We start from the raw sequence: 24685 nt of genomic DNA, 5'->3' as shown, positions 1-24685 counted from the left end.
ACCTCCTCAGACCACAATTTGGGATTTGCTCCCCTTTCTTGGAGAGGGCTACCAAGGGAGCTACCAAAGTTGAGAAATGAGGAATGAATTGGCGATAATAGTTAATGAACCCCATAAAGCGCTTCACCGCTTTAAGAGAATGGGGTTCTTGCCAGTCCATCACTGCCTGTAGTTTGGCAGGATCCATAGCCAATCCCTGGGAGAAGATGAAATAGCCCAGGAAAGGTAAGGACTCCTGCTCAAACACACATTTCTCCAACTTGGCATAGAGGGAATTAGCTCGTAAGAGGTCAAAGACTTTGCAAACATCTCTCTGGTGGGAGTCAATATCTGGACAGTAGATGAGGATATCATCCAGATAGACTACGACCGAGGTGGAGAGCATATCCCGGAAGATATCATTTACAAAGTCTTGGAAAATGGCTGTGGCATTACAGAGCCAAAAGGGCATCACTAGATATTCATAGTGCCCATCCCTGGTGTTAAAAGCCGTCTTCCATTCGTCCCTCTCACGGATGCGAATCAGGTTGTAAGCACCCTGCAGATCTAGTTTAGTAAATACCCTTGCTCCCCGAAGCCTATAAAAGAGCTCAGATATCAGGGGCAGGGGATATTTATTCTTAACGGTGATGGCGTTAAGACCCCTGTAGTCTTTACATGGACGTAGTTCCCCATTCTTCTTGTGCACGAATAAGAACCCAGCCCCTGCAGGTGACACTGACTTCCTAATGAATCCCCTTGCCAAATTTTCCTGGATATACTGTGACATTGCCTCCGTCTTCGGGAGAGATAACGGATAGACTCGACCCCGGGGAGGCTCAGCACCAGGCAAGAGGTCTATAGGACAGTCATAGGGGCGGTGAGGCGGAAGGGTCTCCGCAGCCCTTTTGGAGAACACGTCTGCATAGGGCCAATATTGCTTGGGGAGAGAGGATAGATCTGCGGGTACCTTGGTAGTAGCAACCTGAATGCGATCCCTCTGACATCTACCCGCACAAGATTCACCCCATCCCAAAATTCTGCCTGTGGACCACTCAATGAGGAGAGTGCTACCGTAGCCAAGGTATCCCTAACAGGACCTCATCAATTCCCTCAGGAATGACGAGCAGAGAAATAATCTCCCGATGAGATGGCGACATAGACAGAGTGAAAGGGATGGTCTGGTGTGTTATCTGAGAGGGCAGTGTTGACCCATTCACCACTCGTACGGTAACTGGTTGAGCTAGTATTACCAGGGGAATTGCATGATGTTGGGCGAAGGCAGAAGACATAAAATTGCCCTCCGCCCCAGAATCCACGCAGAGCTCTACCGAGTGGGAGAATGAGCCTATAGTAATTGTCCCTTTAAAGGACAATCTGGAGGCAAATGTCGCAGTGTCTAGTGTACCTCCACCTACTACCACTAGACGCTGATGTTTCCTCGACCACTGGGGATATCTGGTGGCAAGATGTTCTGACTGCTGGCAAATATGACAGACCATGAGTGCACGAGCGATCCAGGACTTAAATCCCGCTCGTGACACTTCCATGGCCTCATGTGACTCAGGGACCAGGACCGGAGATTCCAAAGGTTTGGCGAAGGTGGGAGCCAGCCAAAACCTCTGCCTACCCTGGGATCGCTCTAACCTCTGCTCGTAAAAATGGAGGTCAATACGAGTGGACACAGTTATTAACTCCTCCAGTGTGGCGGGAACCTCCCTAGTGGCCAGAGTGTCCATCATGTGGTCAGCCAGCCCCCTCCAAAATATAGGGATAAGGGCTTTATGTGACCACTCCAGCTCAGATGCTAGGGTACGGAAGTGGACGGCAAAATGGCTGACCAAGGACGAGCCCTGAGTCAATGCCAACAATTGGAGCGCCGTATCATGGGTGACTCGAGGTCCTAAAAAGACCTATTTCAGAGTGCTCAGGAACAGCGGAGCACTCTGCACCACATGATCGCCATGCTCCCATAGCGGCGTAGCCCACTCCAATGCCCTATCCGACAGGAGAGACACTATAAATCCCACCTTTGCCCGATCTGTGGGGAAACGTGCTGTCAGAAGCTCGAGAAATATAGAGCACTGGCTCATGAAACCCCTAAGATTTACTATCTCCAGAAAATTTCTCTGGCAACGGGAGGCGAGAAAGAGTCGGAACAGGCGTGGCAGTGGACAAGGTTGCTGCAGCCACGCTAGCAGCCTGAACAGCAATTGCATTAACATCCACTGCTGAGGTTGAGCGCTCGAGAGCCGCCAACCTACCCTCCAGCTGCTGGATGCACCACAAAGATTGCTGTTTTTCCGCCATTTACTAGCCAGACGCTGGCGCTAGTATTGTTAGGGTTTGTCAAAACGCACCAAATATATATATTTATAGAGTAATAGGTGCGTTCGCAACCCTGGGTCCACCGTGCAGGAGTAAAACCTGCTGCTAGGAACTGACGGTACTACATGGCTGTATAAATGAACTCTGTTACTTCACAGAGTCACTTAAGACAAGAGAACGCTGTGCCCTGTTAACCTCACAGAGAAACACAGCTACCAAATAGAGCGAACAGTGGTCATGCAGTCAGAATAGCACACGCAAAACTCCTCACCGGAGGTTCCGGTATTCTAGGGGCTTATTACAGCCGGGCCCTGAATCCACTCACACAAAACTCCTCACCGAAGGTGCCAGTATTCTAGGGGCTTATTTCAGCCGAACCCAGGGAACCACATACATATGACCACACTGGCGCTGAACACATAAGTTTGTTGATACTAGCGCATGGGCGTGCGGCCATGCAAACCTTTTATAGCTGCAGCAACTTCAGGGCCAACCTTGAGGACCAATGGGAGCTGCTACAGTACCTGAGCAACTTCAGGACCTTCCTAGAGGACCAATGGGAGCTGCTGTAGTACCTGATCATGTGACCCCCGACCTCCAATGAGAGGTCTTACCCTGGGCATGCTCAGAAGGGGAAAAGCAGGAATTAGTACCAGAGACGTCTGCTCACGGCTGACCAGTACTGGCTACAGTGGCTGAGCCTGGAAAGGCAGCAGTAGCCATCCGCACTGTATCAGGCTGAGTCAGATGCTGGGACTGACGTCTCCACTGAGCAGTCTCCACTGCGGCTGGAGAAGAATGGGAGACCGCAGCGCACATGGTTCGAAATTCCCCCTGTGCAGAGGTGGGAACTCGACCCTTAACACCACGTTTATTTATATCCGTCTTTTTGATTGCGTGTTATTTCACTTTTTGTTCGGCGGTATGATGATAAAGCATTGTTTTTTGCTTTTTTTTTTTTTTTGCTTTTTTTTTTTTAAAGGGGTTAACTAATGGGACAGTTTTATAGGTCAGTTCATTACAGACATGATGACAGTAAGTTTCTCAGCTCTGGAGACCCGGATGGCGTCATGACGACATTGGGTCTCCATGCAGCGATCGGGACTTCGCATCATGCCAAGGGGTCTCCGATCTAAAGGCAGAGCTGTCAGTCCTCCGCCTGCTCCCAGAATGCTGCAATCATGCTTGATTGCAGCATTTCGGGGGTTGAAGTGCCAGGAGTGGTCTGTGACCACTCCTGGCACTTCGTGCCGGGTGCCAGCTGTGAGAATCAGCTGGCACCCGGACGCGATCGTCCGCACACCACCCGTGTGCACGGCCGATCGCGATGACATACTATTCTGTCCATGGGAAGTAAAGCCCAGATCACATGGACGGAATAGTACGTTTGGCAGAGAGGGGTTAATTCCACTGTGTGGTCACATCGCATATGAACCGGTTAATCGGTATTCCAAAAGATCTCTATGCCAACTTAAATGGAATAGTGAAAGTGAGCACCCAATGTCAGTGGTTTCTACTGCAGCACATCCAAGCTGGGACAGTGGCAGAGGAATTGCTGTACCATCAGGTTGACGATGTGAGCCATGCAAGTCACGTGTGTAAGGTTGGCCTGGCGTAGGGCCACCACCAGGTTTGCACCATTATCGCACATTGTCTTACCTGGCTCCAGGTTGAGTATAGACAGCCATTGCTCAAACTCAGAATGGATAGCTGTCCACAACTGTTGATCCGTATGACTACAATCTTCAATGCATATTAATGCAAACACTGCCGGATTGCGTTAAGCCCTGGCTACGCAGTACTGAGGTGAGAGGGAATTCTTTCTCCACTTTTTGGAACGGGTGCTTCAAAAAGGCAGAAGTTGGGGGTGCAGATGGAGTCCCAAGCGGAGGTGGAGAAGGTAGAAGCACTGGAGGAACTGTTAAATACAGAAGTTTATTCCCCAAGCCCTGGGAATTCCAAGACTTGGTGTCTACTAACACCTTGGTATCAACTGCTTTAGTTCTCCAACCCCTGGTGTGAACTAGTTTAGTTCTACAACCGAAACTGTTTAGTAGTTTAGTTCTCCAACCCCTGTTTCTGTTAGTTTAGCTCTAATGTTTCGGTGTGTTTTTCTTTCCTTCTGCAATCATTGCTGTTTCGTAGTTTACTTATCCAACCCCTGTTGTCGATTAGTTTAGTTCTCCATGTTCTGGTTTTAAATTGTTTAGTTCTGCAATCATAGCTGTTTAGTAGTTTAGTTCTCCAACCATGTTGTCTAGTAGTTTAGTTATCCATGTTATGGTGCATAGTAATTTCTTTCTCCATCCCTATGCGCCCTGCAATCCTTGGGGATTGAAAGACTTGTGTATCAGTCAGTGTCCAGGTGTCAGTGTTGAAATGCACCCTGGCAGACATAGAATTTTTCAGGGAAATGGTGATGTTGTCTGTGACTTGCTGCTGTAGCGCAGGCACATCTTTCTTAGAGAAGTAATGGTGACTGGGCAACTGGTACTGGGGGACTGCAACGGTCATCCGCTTTCGGAAGCCATCTGTATCCACAAGGCGGAAAGGCTGCATTTCCGTGGCCAACAGATTGGAATGGCCATGCAATAATCACAGAGATCACAGGCCTTGAGTCATGCAGAAAAAAGCGCTCTGATCTTTGTAATGAGTAGCTTTCAGCTGGCCCCTATCCAGACAATGACACGATTGGGTGACGTTCATCTGAGGAGGCCGCAGGCTGTTCACAATAATAACTTCTTTGAAAAGTAATAGTGAGCATATGGCTTATACACCTCCTGATTAGAGCATATGGAATAAGTGTATATCCCACGAACACTGCTAACTCCACGAATACCTTACACTCCTCGCTGAAAACAACAACAATCCTGTTTTAAACCAAATAAATGCAGGCTGATAGCACGCCATTCTATTGAGGTTCACGCCATCAGGGTGTTCCATCCCCTTTCCTTTAGAGTAGCAGTCATATACTGCCCCCTAGGCTTAACCACCCATTTCCTTGACCACTTTTATGCGTTGCTGCCACTCTTCATCTCCTCAAATTTGCCAAACCCTTATCCTGGGAGATTTCAACTACCCCACCTCCCCAACGGCATTCCAGCTCCTATCTCTCGCTACCTCTTATAGCCTCTCACACCTTTCAATCTCTGAGACACACAAAGATGGTAACTCCCCTGATCTGGGCTTTGTCCGTCTCAGTTCAATCTCCTGCCAGGTAACTCACCTCTTACCCTTTGTCTAGGCAACTGCAGAACTGCCAATGCTGTTTCCTCTGCCAGATTTGGGGCTCAGAATGCATAGGTTGCCATGGTTGCATAACTCTGTGCCTATATAACGTCCTCGTCTTCCTCCTCCTCCCCCTGCTGAGCTACTCAGCTGCACGCGTCTGAGTTGACACCGAGTCTGATCTACTACCTCATAGTCATCCTCTCTGTCCTCCTACTCCTTGCTCTTAGAGTCACCCTCCTCCTCTTCCTGTCCTGACAGCACAGTACTGTCCGCAGGTGCCTCAAGTATCTGAATCTCATCATGAATGGATCACCTTCACCCAACAGGGTTAACATCTGTTGAGGATGGTTTGCTTTATGCTCGGACCCAACTTAATCCGGCCCTGGATCAAACTGAGAAAAAATGTGGCCATCTGTGCAGATGATTTCCTCCTCTTGACTCTGTGAATCTTTGGGGTATACTTCTGATGCCCATGGCATACAATGAATGAACAGATCTTCATCCCAAGCCTAACCCACCTCTTTAACCTGTCACTAACAACTGGTGTCTTCCCTCCTGATTTAAACATACCTCGATCACACCCATCCTCAAAAAGCCCACCCTTGACCCATTCTCTGTGTCTAGCTTTCACCCCATATCATTTCTCCGCTATGCCTCCAATCCATTGGAACAACACGTTCAATTTGAGCTGTCCTCCTAGCTCTTCTTTTGTTCCCTCTTTGACCGCTTGCAATCTGTCTTCAGACCGCATCATTCCACTGAAACTGCCCTGAATAAAGTCACAAACTACCTATTAACCCCAAATGAAAGTGACGCAAGTTTGTCCTCCACCTTCTCCTAGACCTGGCTTCTGCCTTATTTCTGATCTGTTGACATTACAGACTTGGCCGTTTGTTGGATCTCCTCATACCTAAACCAGGACATTCAGTGTCTCCCATTCACACACTACCTCCTCATAGCGCCCCTTTGTGTCAGTGTCCCCAAGGTTCAGTTGTCGGACCAGGCACTATTTATAGGGCGCGCGCATGCTCCCTCCCTCTTAAAGGGACTGCCTGCATCAACTTAAGGTATTCCCAGCCTATTGCTGGGCAAAACCTATTTAAGGCTTCTCTTCCAATATGAAGGTGGCTGTTGCTAATTTGCCTTGCATGCTTGCTAGTTGTCCGGTTCCCCAGGTCTGCCTGTCTGCTTGCCTAACCAGTACCTGTCTTCTCCTACCTGTCTGTGTCCGTCTGCTCATACCTATCTGAACTCTTCTGTCCATCAGCCGGTCCAGAATGCACCTGCTAGTGATCATCTGTCTAACACCCAATCCAGTCCATACCTGCCAGTGTTTTTCTGTTCCTCAGCCAGTCCCTACAGTGCCTACCTGCATTCTTCATCCTTCCTTCGGGCAATAGCAGAGTACACACTCTATGGGGTCAGCTGCTGGGTTGGCTGTAGTGGAAGAAGTGTCAGTCTCCGCTATACTAGTTCTACTCTATTACAATTGATCCCACTTTGTTGGTGTCTGCTACTATTTTTTGTAAATGTAAACTCCAGGTTGGGTCTCCTTCATGTGTTTTCCTGCACTAGTAGGCCCTCCAAGACCGTCAGGCCTCTACTTCCTTTAAGTCAACTACCTGTGTTACTTGTTATGATCAGGCGGCCTTGGAACAACATGAAAAAACCTTCGCTGGAGTAGTGGTAACTATACAGACCGCTAACCCTGAACTTATCACAGACACTAGAAGTAGCCGTGGGGGGTACCTATCCAGACATAGACACCTCGACACAGCCAGAGGACTAATTATCCCTAAAGATAGAAAATAGGAAAACTGACTTACCTCAGAGTAGACCCCCAAAGTATAGGCAGCCCCCCACAAATAATGACGGTGAGTAGGAGAGGAAAAGACACACGCAGGCGGAAAACAGATTTAGCAAAGGAGGCAACTTCTACCTAGATAGGGAAGTATAGTACAGGATACTGAGCGGTCAGCACAAAATCTACAAAATATCCACCGCAGAAAAATACAAAAACTCCACCACCTAACTAGAGGTGTGGAGAGTATATCTGCAACTCCAGCGAATCCAACCAGACTGATAAAACAACAGGACAGTCAAAGCTGGAACAAAATAGAAACTATAAACCGCACGAAAAAACAGACACACAGCCTGTGAGCCTAAGGAAAAGAATAAGACACTTATCTTTAGCTGAAATGGCAGCAGGCAGGAGAGGCCAGGCAGAGAACCATTACTGGCAATAGAACATTGACAACTGGCAGGGACTAATGAGTCCTGCAAAGCTAAATACCCCAGTCAGCTTTGCAATTAGCAGATACACCTGTCCAATCCTGCAGTCCAGGCACAACTGCATTACCCTTTACAACCACCGGAGGGAGCCCAACAGCAGAATTCACAACAGTTACTATCCTTAGATTTTTATGACAATGGTAGTCTACGAAACTGATATTTGTGCCACCTGAGTGTGGCTGAGCATGAAAGCAGGTTGAGCTGTTACATGTGGTATCAGGGCTCCGAGCAATGGAGGCCTACATCTTCCTTTGATGTTCAATTCAAAGCTGTAAATGGCCCAGACCCAATACCTCATGCATGGCTGATTGCTGCAGTACCATGCTACAATTTGTACTGTGGATGAATTGAGACTACTTTCCTGGAGTCTGCCCCTCATTTGATGTGTTTTGGCAGCTTTTGGAACCGTTTTAAACTTGTATATGCATTTGTTTTTGTCTCTCATTGACTGTAATGGCGTTCAATTATGTTCAGCAAATATTCAACGAATAAATTGGTGAATATTGCAAATTCAGCTATCGTAATCAGAACCGAACATTGAAATATTCACTCATCTATATTGGCCAGCATGCGATAAATTGTTTAAGAAACTATGAAAGACAAGCTGTCAGAGGATAACATCAATAGAGATTTTTCAGCAAAGATAAGCAGCATTAATTTTACTCTGTGTGAAATTGCAATCTAAATAACAAACAGAAAAATGAATGAATCTGACTAATGAATATAAATGTAGAAAGTAGAAAATAATGTTTATTAAAATAGTTCCTTGATTAGTAGCTGAATATTCTGATTAATATTTTAATTATAAAAAAAAATTGTGCAAAAGACTACGTTGAAGGGCTCCAATCTATGGATTGCATTTAATGTTTCATAAAAACCAGATAGTATACTAAAAGAATTTTTGGTCTTTTTAGATTATTCACATAAAAAGGCAACAAAGGAAACTCATTCACAATGCAAGCACATTGTTAGATTGAGCAATTTTCTTGTCAAAGTATTAGGTTTGCAATGCATCTGTTAGCAAAATGTTTCTTCATAAGTTTTTTGGGATTTATTTTTCAATATAAAAAAAGAATTAACCTGATTGCTAAACAGCGTAACGAGAAAAAAAGTAAAAACACGTGAATTAAGTTTTTTTGGTCGCCGCAATATTGCATTAAAATGCAATAAAGGGCGATCAAAAAATCATATTTGCACCAAAATTGTATCATTAAAAAGACAGCTCATCGCACAAAAAATAAGCCCGAGATCCCGAAAAATAGAAACGCTACAGGTATCGGAACATGGTGCAATTTTTTTTTTTTTAAGACATTTTAGAATTTTTTTTTCACCACATATTTTTTTACTGGGACCTGCAGAGAATTACTACAGAAGTGGTGAGACCAAACCATGTATTACTGAGCACTGGTAAGTTTAATTACTACTTGCACTTTATCACTTTGGTTTGTTTATTATGATTTATCCAGATTTTTAGACTACACACGTTAAAAGTTATGTTTTAGCTTATATGGTGTTTTTATTTAACTTTGTAAAAGGTAATATTTGAGAAGGTGCTCTCTAAATAGTACACAACCCCTCTAAGGCCACATCTGTAATATCTGGCCAAAAATATTGTCAATAGTCAATAGATAAACTGTATTAAAAGTTAAAACAATTTTTTTTTAAATATTACAAAAATACCACAGATTAGCACTTCAACCAAAGTTTAATGAATTTAACTGTAACAACTGGTAGTAAAGCATAAAATAAATAAAAAATATCCACAGTGTTCAATCACAGTGTTTAATTAAGTTTGTCTTGTGCATTAAAGTTATAAGTTTACGGTAAAAAAAAAAATGGGTTCAATATACAAAAGAAAATAGAGGTAGTAAAATACTGTACCATAGAGACAAAACAAACATAAAAGCAAGACAGATTGTGTATATCCTTAGTGACAGTCCCATAGATTTAACACTTAAAATCTTCAAATAAATAGGCTACAAAAATTGTTATGGGAAAATTATGGTTCTCTTCAATATAAAATAGGGAACATCCAAAAACACCAATAGACTTCAATATTGCCTGACAGAAATAGTAAAATATAAAGACCATTTTCACATTAAATTTTCCATTTGCATTTCACACATTAGCAAAAAAGTAGTCCATAAGTGAAGTAGACCAGTTGTCATTGAACTGAAATGTCTTTCTTCCATTAGGAAGGCAGCAAACAATTTATTTTTATTGGTTCAAAGTCTCTGTAGTCCAAACACTTATGCTTTTAATAATTAGCCATTCATTTTGATTTTTAGTCACTAAAATTCGAATGCAGTCAATGTTAAATAGAACTTTACGATCTATATTGTCTATTTCAAAGTATCCATTTATAAAATCACCTAACCTAAGGTAAGTTGTACACTTTCTGTTCTTTTTAGACCCAGTCACTCTTTCTCCAACCTCCAGGGTCCCATGGTGCAGTATATCATTTGGACGATCTTCAGTTCCTGTGATGACTTTGATTTTGCTTATTTTTATAGGTTTCTCAAAAACAATGTGATAAAAATCACCACTAGAAGGAGGTTTGGCCCAGAAGTATTCTTCTGCACTGCTATAAGCCCTATTAATCTCATAATTTTCAAATGTATTCATATTGGTGCTGATTACTGCAGAGGGGTTATCAGGAATATCAAGCAAGTCCTCTTCAAAGTCATCATCCTTTAATTTGTTCTCTGCACCTTTATATGATGAATAATATCCCATATGCTGAAAAAGAGATGGCTTAAACCGAATTGTTTCTTTTTGGGCTAACAGGCATCTAAAATGAATCAGCAACCAATCACAAGGCATTTCCTGGTAAAACATAAGTAGAAAATGGGCAAGTCGTGGTAGATCATGAGTATGATATAGTTTACCAATATATCCTAGTTTTGAAAACTCCAAGGTCACCCAGTTGGATCCTTTCCTGGAATTTATCACTTTTTTAATTGTTGACAAGAAATTCTTGGCACATCTAACATCATCTTCAAGCATTAAATAATAATCTGAGAGATTAGCACAAAAATTGAGTAAGAAGGCATAGTCAACATTTTGCTTAGATCTAAACTTAACCCGCGCATCAGGATCATTATAATTTCTTTTCAAGCCTTCTAATACAGGATAATGCTGTACAGGAGTATGGATTATTACCAGTCTTCCTGCAATAATATGGTGAGAGAATTTTCTTGATATATCTTGTACAATGCTTTCACACAAGGTTAGGTCAAAATCAGCTAAATGAACAACAACAGTTATCTCCTTCAGCTCTTCATAGCTTGACTGTTCGAACACAGATTTGATAGTTTCAAGCAAATAATTTCCTTTTTTCCTTTTCACAGATGATAGACCAATTGTTAGAAATCCTACACAAAAAGAAGGGATGGTGAGTACTCACACTGTTCTTTTTCATTTATTTTTTACATATAACAAAGTAAATCACTGTGCTTCACTCGTTTTGCAATTGCTCTAGATGGTTGAGATGGCTTTCAAAACCTCTTCAAAGTGATATCTATTCAGGGTTCATAATACATGGCTCTAATTTAATAATCTAGTGCTTACTATCATGAGAGGCCAATTTCTAGTGTGCAATCAGATCTAGCAGCCACTGAATCTTGATATTGATTAGTTATAAAGAAATATGAGCAGGATTTTTCTTTTTTACATTGGTATATTTGCTGAACTTTGGGCTAGATTAAATAAACTAAAAATGTTTCTTACTTGTTGTCTTTTTAATCTATTTAAAAGGGTTGGAATGGTTCCAGCATCCAGATCTTTATAAAAACACTCTTTATTCGATCAAACACGTTATATTTTTATTTTATGTTATTAAAAATACTTTGATAATTTAAATTACTGTACCATCTGTTTAATCAAAGCCATGTGCATTAAGGTCACTTTGACATTACTAAGGTTCTAGCTGCATAAAAGAGCTTGAAATGGTTCGGCTACAATCTGAGGAGACCTTAAAGCAGTGTTCACCAACTCCAGTCCTCAAGAGCCACCAACAGGTCATGTTTTCAGGATTTCCTTAGTATTGCACAGGTGATAATTGCATCACATGGACAGGCAAGCATTCAATAACTTGTGCAATACTAAGGAAATCCTCAAAACATGACCTGTTGCTGGCTCTTGAGGAACGGAGTTGAGGAACACTGCCTTAAAGTGTTATACATGTTACATGTTGACAATTGGAGGCTTTGGAATGCAGTACTTTTGATGAGCAGAAAATTTGAAAATATTTGTCAAAATTTAAATTTTGAGAGATTCACTCATCCTTAGTACATTTACCTAGTACCACTCTGTATGATAGTATCATATGGTGGCACAAGTAGTACCCATGAATTCATAGCATGGAGTATTAGGAACTTAAAGTGCTTTCATACAGGCACAATGCAAAATTTTTAGAATGTTAAATACAATGAGCTCCATGATAATTAGCTAATAAATTGAAATGAAAAATTAATATGACAGTGATCCAATAAAGAAAGTTATAAAGAAAGTTAACCTTAGTGCCCATCAGAATGGTCCTAGCCATATTATCTCAATAACTGAGAGGAGAAAGGCAGTACTTGACAAGAAAGTAACAAATGTTTATTAATCCAAACAATGTTCGTCCCAAACTAGCGCCTTCTTCAAACCATACTGGAAAAAGCTGCTGATTAGAGCTGAAACATCACTTGATTGATTAGACATTTGTCCCTTGAAGTCAAGCACTACTCTACTCTTTTGTTGTTTGAAATATATGCATAAAAATGTGTATTGATAACTGTTCTGACCACCTTTGTGATACTTGTACTTTAGAAAAAAAATAAGCTAAAAAGAAAGCAATTATTACATTTGAAAAAAATATTTAGTTTTCATCCATATGAAGTTCACTGATTAGCTGATTTTTTGACTATAGGAAAATAAAACACACTGGAATTTTGGTCGAAGTGATAACATACGTTTTCGTGATATTGGTATTCCAGCTAATATCTGATATGTAACATTTATAGGTGAGGAGAAATTAGAAAACTCTCTGACTGTATTGCCAAATGAATCCGAGTTTAATTGGTGAGTAGAAGCATCTCTAAGTCTTTTATCTTCTTCCTACACAAAAATAAGAAAGATAAAATATTAAAAGAAACAGAATTGAAATAAATTGATTTATACACTACCGTTCAAAAGTTTAGGGTCATCCAGACAATTTTGTGTTATCCATGATACTTTTATTGATCAAATGAGTTGACAAATGAATTTAAAATCTAGTCCAGACATTGACAAGGTTCGAAAAAAGATTTTTATTTGAAATAATAATTTTCTCCTTCAAATTTTGCATTCGTCAAAGAATGCTCCCTTTGCAGCAATTACAACATTGCAGACCTTTGGCATTCTAGCAGTTAATTTGCTGAGGTAATGTGGAGAAATTTCACCCCATGCTTCCAGAAGCCCCTCACACAAGTTGGTTTGGCTTGATGGGCACTTTTTGCGTATCATACGGTCAAGCTGCTCCCACAACAGTTCAACGGGGTTGAGATCTGGTGACTGCACTGGCCACTCCATTACAGAGAGAATACCAGCTGCCTGCTTCGTCCCTAAATAGTTCTTGCCTAATTTGGGTGTGTGCTTTGGGTCATTGTCCTGTTGTGGGATGAAATTGGCTCCAATCAAGCACTGTCCACAGGGTATAGCATGGAGTTGCAAAATGGAGTGATAGCCTTCCTTATTCAAAATCCCTTTTACAAATCTCCCACTTTACCAGCACCAAAGCAACCCCAGACGATCACATTACATCCACCATGCTTGACAGACGGCGTCAGGTACGCTTCCAGCATCTCTTCAGTTGTTCTGCATCTCACAAATGTTCTTCTTTGTGATCCAAACACCTCAAACTTGGATTCGGCTGTCCATAACACTTTTTTCAATCTTCCTCTGTCCAATGTCTGTGTTCTTTTGCTCATATTAATCTTTTCCTTTCATTAGCTAGTCTCAGATATGGCTTTTTCTTTGCCACTCTGCCCTGAAGGCCAGCATCCCAGAGTCGCCTCTTCACTGTAGATGTTGACACTGGTGTTTTGCATGTACTATTTAATGAAGCTGCCAGTTGAGGACCTGTGAGGCGTCGATTTCTCAAACTACAGACTCTAATGTACTTGTGTTGTTGCTCAGTTGTGCAGCAGGGCCTCCCACTTCTCTTTCTACTCTAGTTAGAGCCTGTTTGTGCTCTCCTCTAAAGGGAGTAGTACACACCGTTGTAGGAAATCTTCAGTTTCTTGGCAATGTCTCACATGGAATAGCCTTCATTTCTAAGAACAAGAATAGACTGTCGAGTTTCACATGAAAGTTATTTTTTTCTTGCCATTTTGAGTTTAATGGAACCAATAAATGTAATGCTCCAGATTCTGAACTAGCTCAAAGGAAGGTCAGGTTTATAGGTTCTCTAATCAGCCAAACTGTTTTCAGCTGTGCTAACATACTTGCACAAGGATTTTCATGGTATTCTAACCATTTATTAGCATTCTTACACAGTTAGCAAACACAAAGTACCATAAGAATGCTGGAGTGACGGTTGTTGGAAATGGGCCTCTATACACCTATGAAGATATTGCATTACAAACCAGACGTTTGCAGCTAGAATTGCAATTTACCACATTAACAATGCATAGAGTGTATTTCTGAATCATTTAATGTTAGTTTTATTGGAAAAAAATGTTCTTTTCTTTCAAAAATAAGGACACTTCTAATTGACCCTAAACTTTTGAACGGTAGTGTAAATAATAAATTCACATATTTATATAATTGAATTAATATAATTATAATGAAGTATTGCTGAAGTATTTAGTTTTTACTTTTAAATGCATTAAAAAGTAGACCATTTTTGATTCCCTCTCAAAACATCCACTTATTTTACTCACTGGCAGTGGTCACACATGCTCTGTAGCTCAGTTTCACACTCTGAATTTTCTTCTAAATAATGGAGCGATTCTTGTTATTGTGTTGGCCAACCATTGGTGCATTAATAATGCACTACAAATTGCTTTGTCTTTCCACTAGGACTTAACACGTTATATCAAATCTCTGAGGGAGAACTAAGGCTAGGTTAGGTTAGCATACGCTAACGGACTGCGTTAACGCAAGTGCCGAAAAAGATCGCGTTTATGTGATTGCGCTAGCGCAGATGCTCTATCTGTGCTAGCGGTGATGGACCCGAAAATGCTGCAGACTGCGTCCGAGGGTCCGTCACAGAATGACGGCACATCACTAACGCATGCCGATTATGACATGCGTTAGCGATGCGCTACATAATGGCAGTCAATGGGTGCGCTAACGGATCCGTTACATAGCGTAAGTGCCGCTATGTAACGGATGCCGTCAGCGAACTGCACTTTACGCAATGTGAACCTAGCCTTAACACAATGTGAACCTAACCTTAAAAAACACCAGACATTTTCATGGAATGGATACAATTGTGTTACTCACCTCTTCCAGTTCCAGTGCTGAGCTTTGCTTCCTTCTATTTTCCTCTGTGCTAGTCCATGCAGGGTTATCATAATAGCCTAGCAAGAATCTCTGATGTTTGCATCCAAGGCCTTTTTAAAGGGATTCTGTCAGTAGAATCAACCCTTATAAGCGGTCTATATGGGTATGCATATTATAGGAGGCTGAATAAAATTATACCTTTATATCTATAATCTGGTGTCTTACTCCAGGAGAATTCCAAGTTCTTATATGTAAAAAAGTTGCTAAGAACTATGAGCCAGACATTAGTCTGCATAAGAATCTTCCTCCAGGGCTTATTTTAAGTTAAAAGGGTTAACAGTGTAATATGTCATGGCACCTCTCAGCTCTCCTGATCTCACTGCAGAACTGTGTGTGATTAAAACTGACAAAAATATTGGTCTACTCGGGTCCCTTCATCAGGGAATCATGAAGGGATCTAAGTACTCTCGAAAGCTTGCAATTTGTTACCATCTTTTCAGTTAGCCATTAAAAGGTATCAACCATTGAGGACTCTCAATTCTAAATATTTTACTATCCACTGTCTAACACGGTAACAAAATATATATCTTTCCTATCTAATACGCATATGCGACTGTAATGAATGGAAGATGGTGTTTAACACTTGGGATGGGCATTATGAATACTTGGTAATGCCGTGAAAGGACCTGAGTAGTCTCAAAAGCTTGTAATTTGTTACCATCTTTTCAGTTAGCCATTAAAAGGTATCAACCACTGAGAACTGTCAATTCTAAATATTTTACTATCCACTGTCTAACACGGTACCAAGATATACTGTATATCTTTAATATAATCTAACACGCATTTGCGAGGGTGATGAGTGGAAGACAGCGTTTAACACCTGGGATGGGCATTATGAATACTTTGTAATGCCATTTGGTCTCTGTAATGCCCCGGCCATCTTCCAGGACTCAGTCAATGACATCTTTTGAGGCTATCCACTTCGTTAGTCATTTATTTGAATTACATCCTTATTTTCTCTCCCGATCTGGATGTTCATCATATAGATGTTGCCAGAGTCTTTGAACTCTTGCGTGCCAACTCTCTATGCGCCAAACTTGAGAAGGGTGTCTTTGAGCAGGAGTCCCTACCATTCCTTGGCTATATCATCTCAGCCAAGGGTTTGGCTATGAATACTGCCAAGGTGGAATCGGTGTTGAACAGGCAGGAGCCACATTCCCTTAAAGCAGTGCAACGCTTTATGGGATTTAATAATTACTATCGCCAGTTCATTCCCCACTTCTATACTCTGGCGGCACCCTTGGTAGCTCTCACCAAGAAGGGAGCTAACCCTAAGCTATGGTCCAAGGAGGTCTCTGTCTCCTTAAAGTTCCATTTTGCTAGGGCTCCTGTGTTACATCGGCCAGATGTGGTTAATATGCATGAGAATCTTCCTCCAGGGCTTATTTTAACTTAAAAGAGAGATGGGTTATCAGGGTGATATGACACTGCAGAACTGTGTGTGATTATAACTGACAAAAATACTGATCTACTCAGGTCCCTTCATCAGGGATTCATGAAGAGACCTAAGTAGTCCCGAAAGCTTGCAATTTGTTACCATCTTTTCAGTTAGCCATTAAAAGGTATCAACCACTGAGGAATCTCAATTCTAAATATTTTTCTATCTACTGGCTAACATGGTACCAAGATATATATCTTTCCTATATCAAAAATACTGGTAAAATAGTTAAATACGGAGAACAGAGAGTACACAGCACACTGATAACTCTGTCTTATATATAAAAAAAGCCCTGGAGGCAGACTGAGATATAGATCTGTGTTCCTCTGACCAGCATGCCTATATAGATGGCTAAGGAGGATTGATCCTACTGACAAATTCCCTTTAAAGGTACCGTCACACTCAGCGACGCTGCAGCGATATAGACAACGAGGCGACCTAAACTAGATCGCTGGAGCGTCGCTGTTTAGGTCGCTGTAGAGACGTCAAACACAGCAACTCCAGAACGATGGAGGAGCGATCCAGTGATGTAACGGCGACTCACTTATCGTTCTCGCTGGTTGTTAGCTCCATGTAAAACGTTGCTGGCGTCGTTGCTTTTGATGTCAAACATGACGATACACGCCGACCTGGCGACGAAATAAAGTTCTGGACTTCTAGCTCCGACCAGCGATGGCACAGCAGGATCCAGATCGCTACTGCGTGTCAAACACAATGAGATCGCTATCCAGGACTGTTATGACCTGGTGGTCAGGACAATAATGGACCTGGTGGTTAAGAGCACACGGAATGACCTGATAGTTACTGATAATAAGGACGAGCTCTGGGACGTGGGAACTCTGCTGACCGCAATCCCTAAACCTATCAAACACACTAGAAATAGCCGTGGATTGCGCCTAACGCTCCCTATGCAACTCGGCACAGCCTAAGAAACTAGCTAGCCCTGAAGATAGAAAAATAAGCCTACCTTGCCTCAGAGAAATTCCCCAAAGGAAAAGGCAGCCCCCCACATATGACTGTGAGTAAAGATGAAAATACAAACACAGAGATGAAATAGATTTAGCAAAGTGAGGCCCGACTTACTGAGCAGACCGAGGATAGGAAAGGTTACTTTGCGGTCAGCACAAAAACCTACAAAAAGACCACGCAGAGGGCGCAAAAAGACCCTCCGCACCGACTCACAGTGCGGAGGCGCTCCCTCTGCGTCCCAGAGCTTCCAGCAAGCAAGACAACAAATAAATAGCAAGCTGGACAGAAAAATAGCAAACCAAAGAAATACAAGCTGGAACTTAGCTTCTGATGGGAAGACAGGTCACAAGAACGATCCAGGAGTGAACTAGACCAATACTGGAACATTGACAGGTGGCATGGAGCAAAGATCTAAGTGGAGTTAAATAGAGCAGCAGCTAACGAATTAACCTCGTCACCTGTGAAACTCAGAAACACCCACCAGAGGAAGTCCATGGACAGAACCAGCCGAAGTACCATTCATATGACCACAGGAGGGAGCCCGACAACCGAATTCTCAACAGTACCCCCCCTTGAGGAGGGGTCACCGAACCCTCACCAGAGCCCCCAGGCCGACCAGGATGAGCCAAATGAAAGGCACGAACCAGATCGGCAGCATGAACATCAGAGGCAAAAACCCAGGAATTATCTTCCTGACCATAACCCTTCCACTTGACCAGGTACTGGAGTTTCCGTCTCGAAACACGAGAATCCAAAATCTTCACTACATACTCCAACTCCCCCTCAACTAACACCGGGGCAGGAGGATCAACTGATGGAACCACAGGCGCCACGTATCTCCGCAATAACGACCTATGGAACACATAATGGATGGCAAAAGAAGCAGGAAGGGCCAAACGAAATGACACAGGATTGATAACCTCAGAAATCTTATACGGACAAATGAAACGAGGCTTAAACTTAGGAGAGGAAACCTTCATAGGAACATAACGAGACGACAACCAAACCAAATCCCCAACACGAAGTCGGGGACCCACACAGCGCCGGCGGTTAGCGAAACGTTGAGCCTTCTCCTGGGACAATGTCAAATTGTCCACCACATGAGTCCAAATCTGCTGCAACCTATCCACCACAGTATCTACACCAGGACAGTCTGAAGACTCAACCTGCCCTGAAGAGAAACGAGGATGGAAACCAGAATTGCAGAAAAACGGCAAAACCAAAGTAGCCGAGCTGGCCCGATTATTAAGGGCGAACTCAGCCAACGGCAAAAAGGACACCCAATCATCCTGATCAGCAGAAACAAAGCATCTCAGATATGTTTCCAAAGTTTGATTAGTTCGTTCGGTTTGGCCATTTGTCTGAGGATGGAAAGCCGAGGAAAAAGACAAATCAATGCCCATCCTAGCACAAAAGGATCCCCAAAACCTTGAAACAAACTGGGAACCTCTGTCCGAAACTATGTTCTCCGGGATACCATGTAAACGAACCACATGCTGGAAAAATAATGGCACCAAATCAGAGGAGGAAGGCAATTTAGACAAAGGTACCAAATGGACCATCTTAGAAAAGCGATCACAAACCACCCAAATGACCGACATCTTTTGAGAGACGGGGAGATCCGAAATAAAATCCATAGAAATATGCGTCCAGGGCCTCTTCGGGACCGGCAAGGGCAAAAGCAACCCACTGGCACGAGAACAGCAGGGCTTAGCCCGAGCACAAGTCCCACAGGACTGCACAAAAGAACGCACATCCCGCGACAAAGACGGCCACCAGAAGGATCTAGCCACCAAATCTCTGGTACCAAAGATTCCAGGATGCCCAGCCAACACTGAACAATGAATCTCAGAGATAACTCTACTAGTCCATCTATCAGGGACAAACAGTTTTTCCGCTGGGCAACGGTCAGGTCTATCAGCCTGAAATTTTTGCAGCACCCGCCGCAAATCAGGGGAGATGGCAGACAAAATCACCCTCTGTTTGAGAATACCCGCCTGCTCAGGAACACCCGGAGAGTCAGGCACAAAACTCCTTGACAGGGCATCAGCCTTCACATTCTTAGAGCCCGGAAGGTATGAAACCACAAAATCAAAGCTTGAGAAAAATAACGACCATCGAGCCTGTCTCGGATTCAACCGTTTGGCAGACTCAAGATAAGTCAAATGCTTGTGATCTGTCAAGACCACCACGCGATGCTTGGCTCCTTCCAGCCAATGACGCCACTCCTCGAATGCCCACTTCATGGCCAACAATTCACCCTTACCAACATCATATTTACGCTCAGCAGGCGAAAACTTTCTAGAAAAGAAAGCACATGGCTTCATCACCGAGCCATCAGGACTTCTCTGCGACAAAACAGCCCCTGCTCCAATCTCAGAAGCATCAACCTCAACCTGAAACGGAAGCGAAACATCTGGCTGGCACAACACAGGGGCAGAAGAAAAACAACGCTTCAACTCCTGAAAAGCCTCTACAGCCGCAGAAGACCAATTGACCACATCAGCACCCTTCTTGGTCAAATCAGTCAACGGTTTAGCAACAGTAGAAAAATTAGCGATGAAGCGCCGATAAAAATTAGCAAAGCCCAGGAACTTTTGCAGGCTCTTCACAGATGTCGGCTGAGTCCAATCGTAAATGGCCTGGACTTTAACAGGGTCCATCTCGATAGTAGAAGGGGAAAAAATGAACCCCAAAAATGAAACCTTCTGAACTCCAAAGAGACACTTTGACCCCTTCACAAACAAGGAATTCGCACGAAGGACCTGGAACACCATTCTGACCTGCTTCACATGAGACTCCCAATCATCCGAAAAGACCAAAATATCATCCAAATACACAATCAGGAATTTATCCAGGTACTCTCGGAAGATGTCATGCATAAAGGACTGAAATACTGATGGAGCATTGGAAAGCCCGAATGGCATAACCAGGTACTCAAAATGGCCCTCGGGCGTATTAAATGCTGTTTTCCATTCATCGCCTTGTTTAATACGCACAAGATTATACGCCCCTCGAAGATCTATCTTGGTGAACCAACTAGCCCCTTTAATACGAGCAAACAAATCAGACAGCAACGGCAAAGGATACTGAAATTTGACTGTAATTTTATTAAGAAGGCGGTAATCAATACAAGGTCTCAAAGAACCATGCTTCTTGGCCACAAAAAAGAACCCTGCTCCTAACGGTGATGATGACGGGCGAATATGGCCTTTCTCCAAGGATTCCTTTATATAACTCCGCATAGCGGCGTGTTCTGGCACAGATAAATTGAACAATCGGCCCTTAGGAAACTTACTACCAGGAATCAAATTAATTGCACAATCGCAATCCCTATGAGGAGGTAGGGCACTGGCTTTGGGCTCATCAAATACATCCCGATAATCCGACAAAAACTCTGGAACTTCATAAGGAGTGGAAGACGAAATAGACAATAATGGAACATCACCATGTAACCCCTGGCAACCCCAGCTGGACACAGACATAGATTTCCAGTCCAATACTGGATTATGAACCTGTAGCCATGGCAACCCCAAAACGACCACATCATGCAGATTATGCAACACCAGAAAGCGGATATCCTCCTGATGTGCAGGAGCCATGCACATGGTCAATTGGGTCCAATACTGAGGCTTATTCTTGGCCAAAGGCGTAGCATCAATTCCTCTCAATGGAATAGGATACTGCAAGGGCTCCAAGAAAAAACCACAGCGCCTAGCAAACTCCAAGTCCATCATATTCAGGGCAGCGCCTGAATCCACAAATGCCATAACAGAATAGGATGACAAAGAGCAAATCAGAGTAACAGACAATAGAAATTTAGACTGTACCGTACCAATGGTGGCAGACCTAGTGAACCGCTTAGTGCGCTTAAGGACAATCGGAGATAGCATGAGTGGAATCACCACAGTAAAAACATAGCCCATTCCGACGTCTGTGTTCTTGCCGTTCAGCTCTGGTCAAAGTCCTATCACATTGCATAGGCTCAGGCCCATGCTCAGATAGTACCGCCAAATGGTGCACAGCTTTACGCTCACGCAAGCGTCGATCGATCTGAATGGCCAAGGACATAGACTCATTCAGACCAGCAGGCATGGGAAACCCCACCATGACATCCTTAAGGGCTTCAGAGAGACCCTTTCTGAAGATTGCTGCCAGGGCACATTCATTCCACTGAGTGAGCACCGACCACTTTCTAAACTTCTGACAATATATCTCCGCTTCATCCTGACCCTGACACAGAGCCAGCAAGATTTTCTCTGCCTGATCCACTGAATTAGGTTCGTCATAAAGCAATCCAAGCGCCAGGAAAAACGCATCAACATCACGCAATGCCGGATCTCCTGGCGCAAGGGAAAATGCCCAGTCTTGAGGGTCACCACGTAACAAAGAAATAATGATCTTTACTTGTTGAACAGGGTCACCTGAGGAGCGAGGTTTCAAGGCAAGAAACAATTTACAATTATTTTTAAAATTAAAGAACTTAGATCTATCACCAAAAAACAAATCAGGAATTGGAATCCTAGGCTCTGACATCGGATTCTGAACCACAAAATCTTGAATGTTTTGTATCCTTGTAGTGAGATTATCCATCCAAGAGGACAGACCTTGAATGTCCATGTTTACACCAGTGTCCTGAACCACCCAGAGGTAAAGGGGAAAATAGAGACAAAACACACTGCAAAGAAAAAAAAATGGTCTCAGAACTTCTCTTATCCCTCTATTGAGATGCATTAGTACTTTGGGCCACCTGTACTGTTATGACCTGGTGGTCAGGACAATAATGGTACTGGTGGTTAAGAGCACACGGAATGACCTGATAGTTACTGATAATAAGTACGAGCTCTGGGACGTGGGAACTCTGCTGACCGCAATCCCTAAACCTATCAAACACACTAGAAATAGCCGTGGATTGCGCCTAACGCTCCCTATGCAACTCGGCACAGCCTAAGAAACTAGCTAGCCCTGAAGATAGAAAAATAAGCCTACCTTGCCTCAGAGAAATTCCCCAAAGGAAAAGGCAGCCCCCCACATATAATGACTGTGAGTAAAGATGAAAATACAAACACAGAGATGAAATAGATTTAGCAAAGTGAGGCCCGACTTACTGAACAGACCGAGGATAGGAAAGGTTACTTTGCGGTCAGCACAAAAACCTACAAAAAGACCACGCAGAGGGCGCAAAAAGACCCTCCGCACTGACTCACGATGCGGAGGCGCTCCCTTTGCGTCCCAGAGCTTCCAGCAAGCAAGACAACAAATAAATAGCAAGCTGGACAGAAAAATAGCAAACCAAAGAAATACAAGCTGTAACTTAGCTTCTGATGGGAAGACAGGTCACAAGAACGATCCAGGAGTGAACTAGACCAATACTGGAACATTGACAGGTGGCATGGAGTAAAGATCTAAGTGGAGTTAAATAGAGCAGCAGCTAACGAATTAACCTCGTCACCTGTGAAACTCAGAAACACCCACCAGAGGAAGTAACATAGTAACATAGTTAGTAAGGCCGAAAAAAGACATTTGTCCATCCAGTTCAGCCTATATTCCATCATAATAAATCCCCAGATCTACGTCATTCTACAGAACCTAATTGTATGATACAATATTGTTCTGCTCCAGGAAGACATCCAGGCCTCTCTTGAACCCCTCGACTGAGTTCGCCATCACCACCTCCTCAGGCAAGCAATTCCAGATTCTCACTGCCCTAACAGTAAAGAATCCTCTTCTATGTTGGTGGAAAAACCTTCTCTCCTCCAGACGCAAAGAATGCCCCCTTGTGCCCGTCACCTTCCTTGGTATAAACAGATCCTCAGCGAGATATTTGTATTGTCCCCTTATATACTTATACATGGTTATTAGATCGCCCCTCAGTCGTCTTTTTTCTAGACTAAATAATCCTAATTTCGCTAATCTATCTGGGTATTGTAGTTCTCCCATCCCCTTTATTAATTTTGTTGCCCTCCTTTGTACTCTCTCTAGTTCCATTATATCCTTCCTGAGCACCGGTGCCCAAAACTGGACACAGTACTCCATGTGCGGTCTAACTAGGGATTTGTACAGAGGCAGTATAATGCTCTCATCATGTGTATCCAGACCTCTTTTAATGCACCCCATGATCCTGTTTGCCTTGGCAGCTGCTGCCTGGCACTGGCTGCTCCAGGTAAGTTTATCATTAACTAGGATCCCCAAGTCCTTCTCCCTGTCAGATTTACCCAGTGGTTTCCCATTCAGTGTGTAATGGTGACATTGATTCCTTCTTCCCATGTGTATAACCTTACATTTATCATTGTTAAACCTCATCTGCCACCTTTCAGCCCAATTTTCCAACTTATCCAGATCCATCTGTAGCAGAATACTATCTTCTCTTGTATTAACTGCTTTACATAGTTTGGTATCATCTGCAAATATCGATATTTTACTGTGTAAACCTTCTACCAGATCATTAATGAATATGTTGAAGAGAACAGGTCCCAATACTGACCCCTGCGGTACCCCACTGGTCACAGCGACCCAGTTAGAGACTATACCATTTATAACCACCCTCTGCTTTCTATCACTAAGCCAGTTACTAACCCATTTACACACAATTTCCCCCAGACCAAGCATTCTCATTTTGTGTACCAACCTCTTGTGCGGCACGGTATCAAACGCTTTGGAAAAATCGAGATATACCACGTCCAATGACTCACCGTGGTCCAGCCTATAGCTTACCTCTTCATAAAAACTGATTAGATTGGTTTGACAGGAGCGATTTCTCATAAACCCATGCTGATATGGAGTTAAACAGTTATTCTCATTGAGATAATCCAGAATAACATCCCTCAGAAACCCTTCAAATATTTTACCAACAATAGAGGTTAGACTTACTGGCCTATAATTTCCAGGTTCACTTTTAGAGCCCTTTTTGAATATTGG

The 24685-nt window shown here is 43.0% G+C and overlaps 1 protein-coding gene across 1 annotated transcript in view; it reads right to left on the bottom strand.

The window, feature by feature from the left end:
- Positions 1-9598: 9598 nt before the first annotated feature.
- Positions 9599-24685, bottom strand: part of MGAT4C (MGAT4 family member C) — a 272378-nt gene continuing 257291 nt past the window's right edge. Inside the window, exons 4-5 of the mRNA XM_069764395.1 lie at positions 12786-12930; positions 9599-11204 (exon numbers count right to left, since the gene is read on the bottom strand). Of these exons, the coding sequence (XP_069620496.1) occupies positions 10048-11204; positions 12786-12930 (1302 nt within the window). The 3' untranslated portion in view covers positions 9599-10047. The remainder of the gene's footprint in view (positions 11205-12785; positions 12931-24685) is intronic.

The sequence above is a fragment of the Ranitomeya imitator genome, chromosome 4 (assembly GCF_032444005.1).
Source record: "Ranitomeya imitator isolate aRanImi1 chromosome 4, aRanImi1.pri, whole genome shotgun sequence".
Taxonomy (NCBI): Eukaryota; Metazoa; Chordata; class Amphibia; order Anura; family Dendrobatidae; genus Ranitomeya; species Ranitomeya imitator.
The sequence above is the reverse complement of the archived record's forward strand: the minus strand, read 5'-3'. Positions and strand labels throughout refer to the sequence as shown.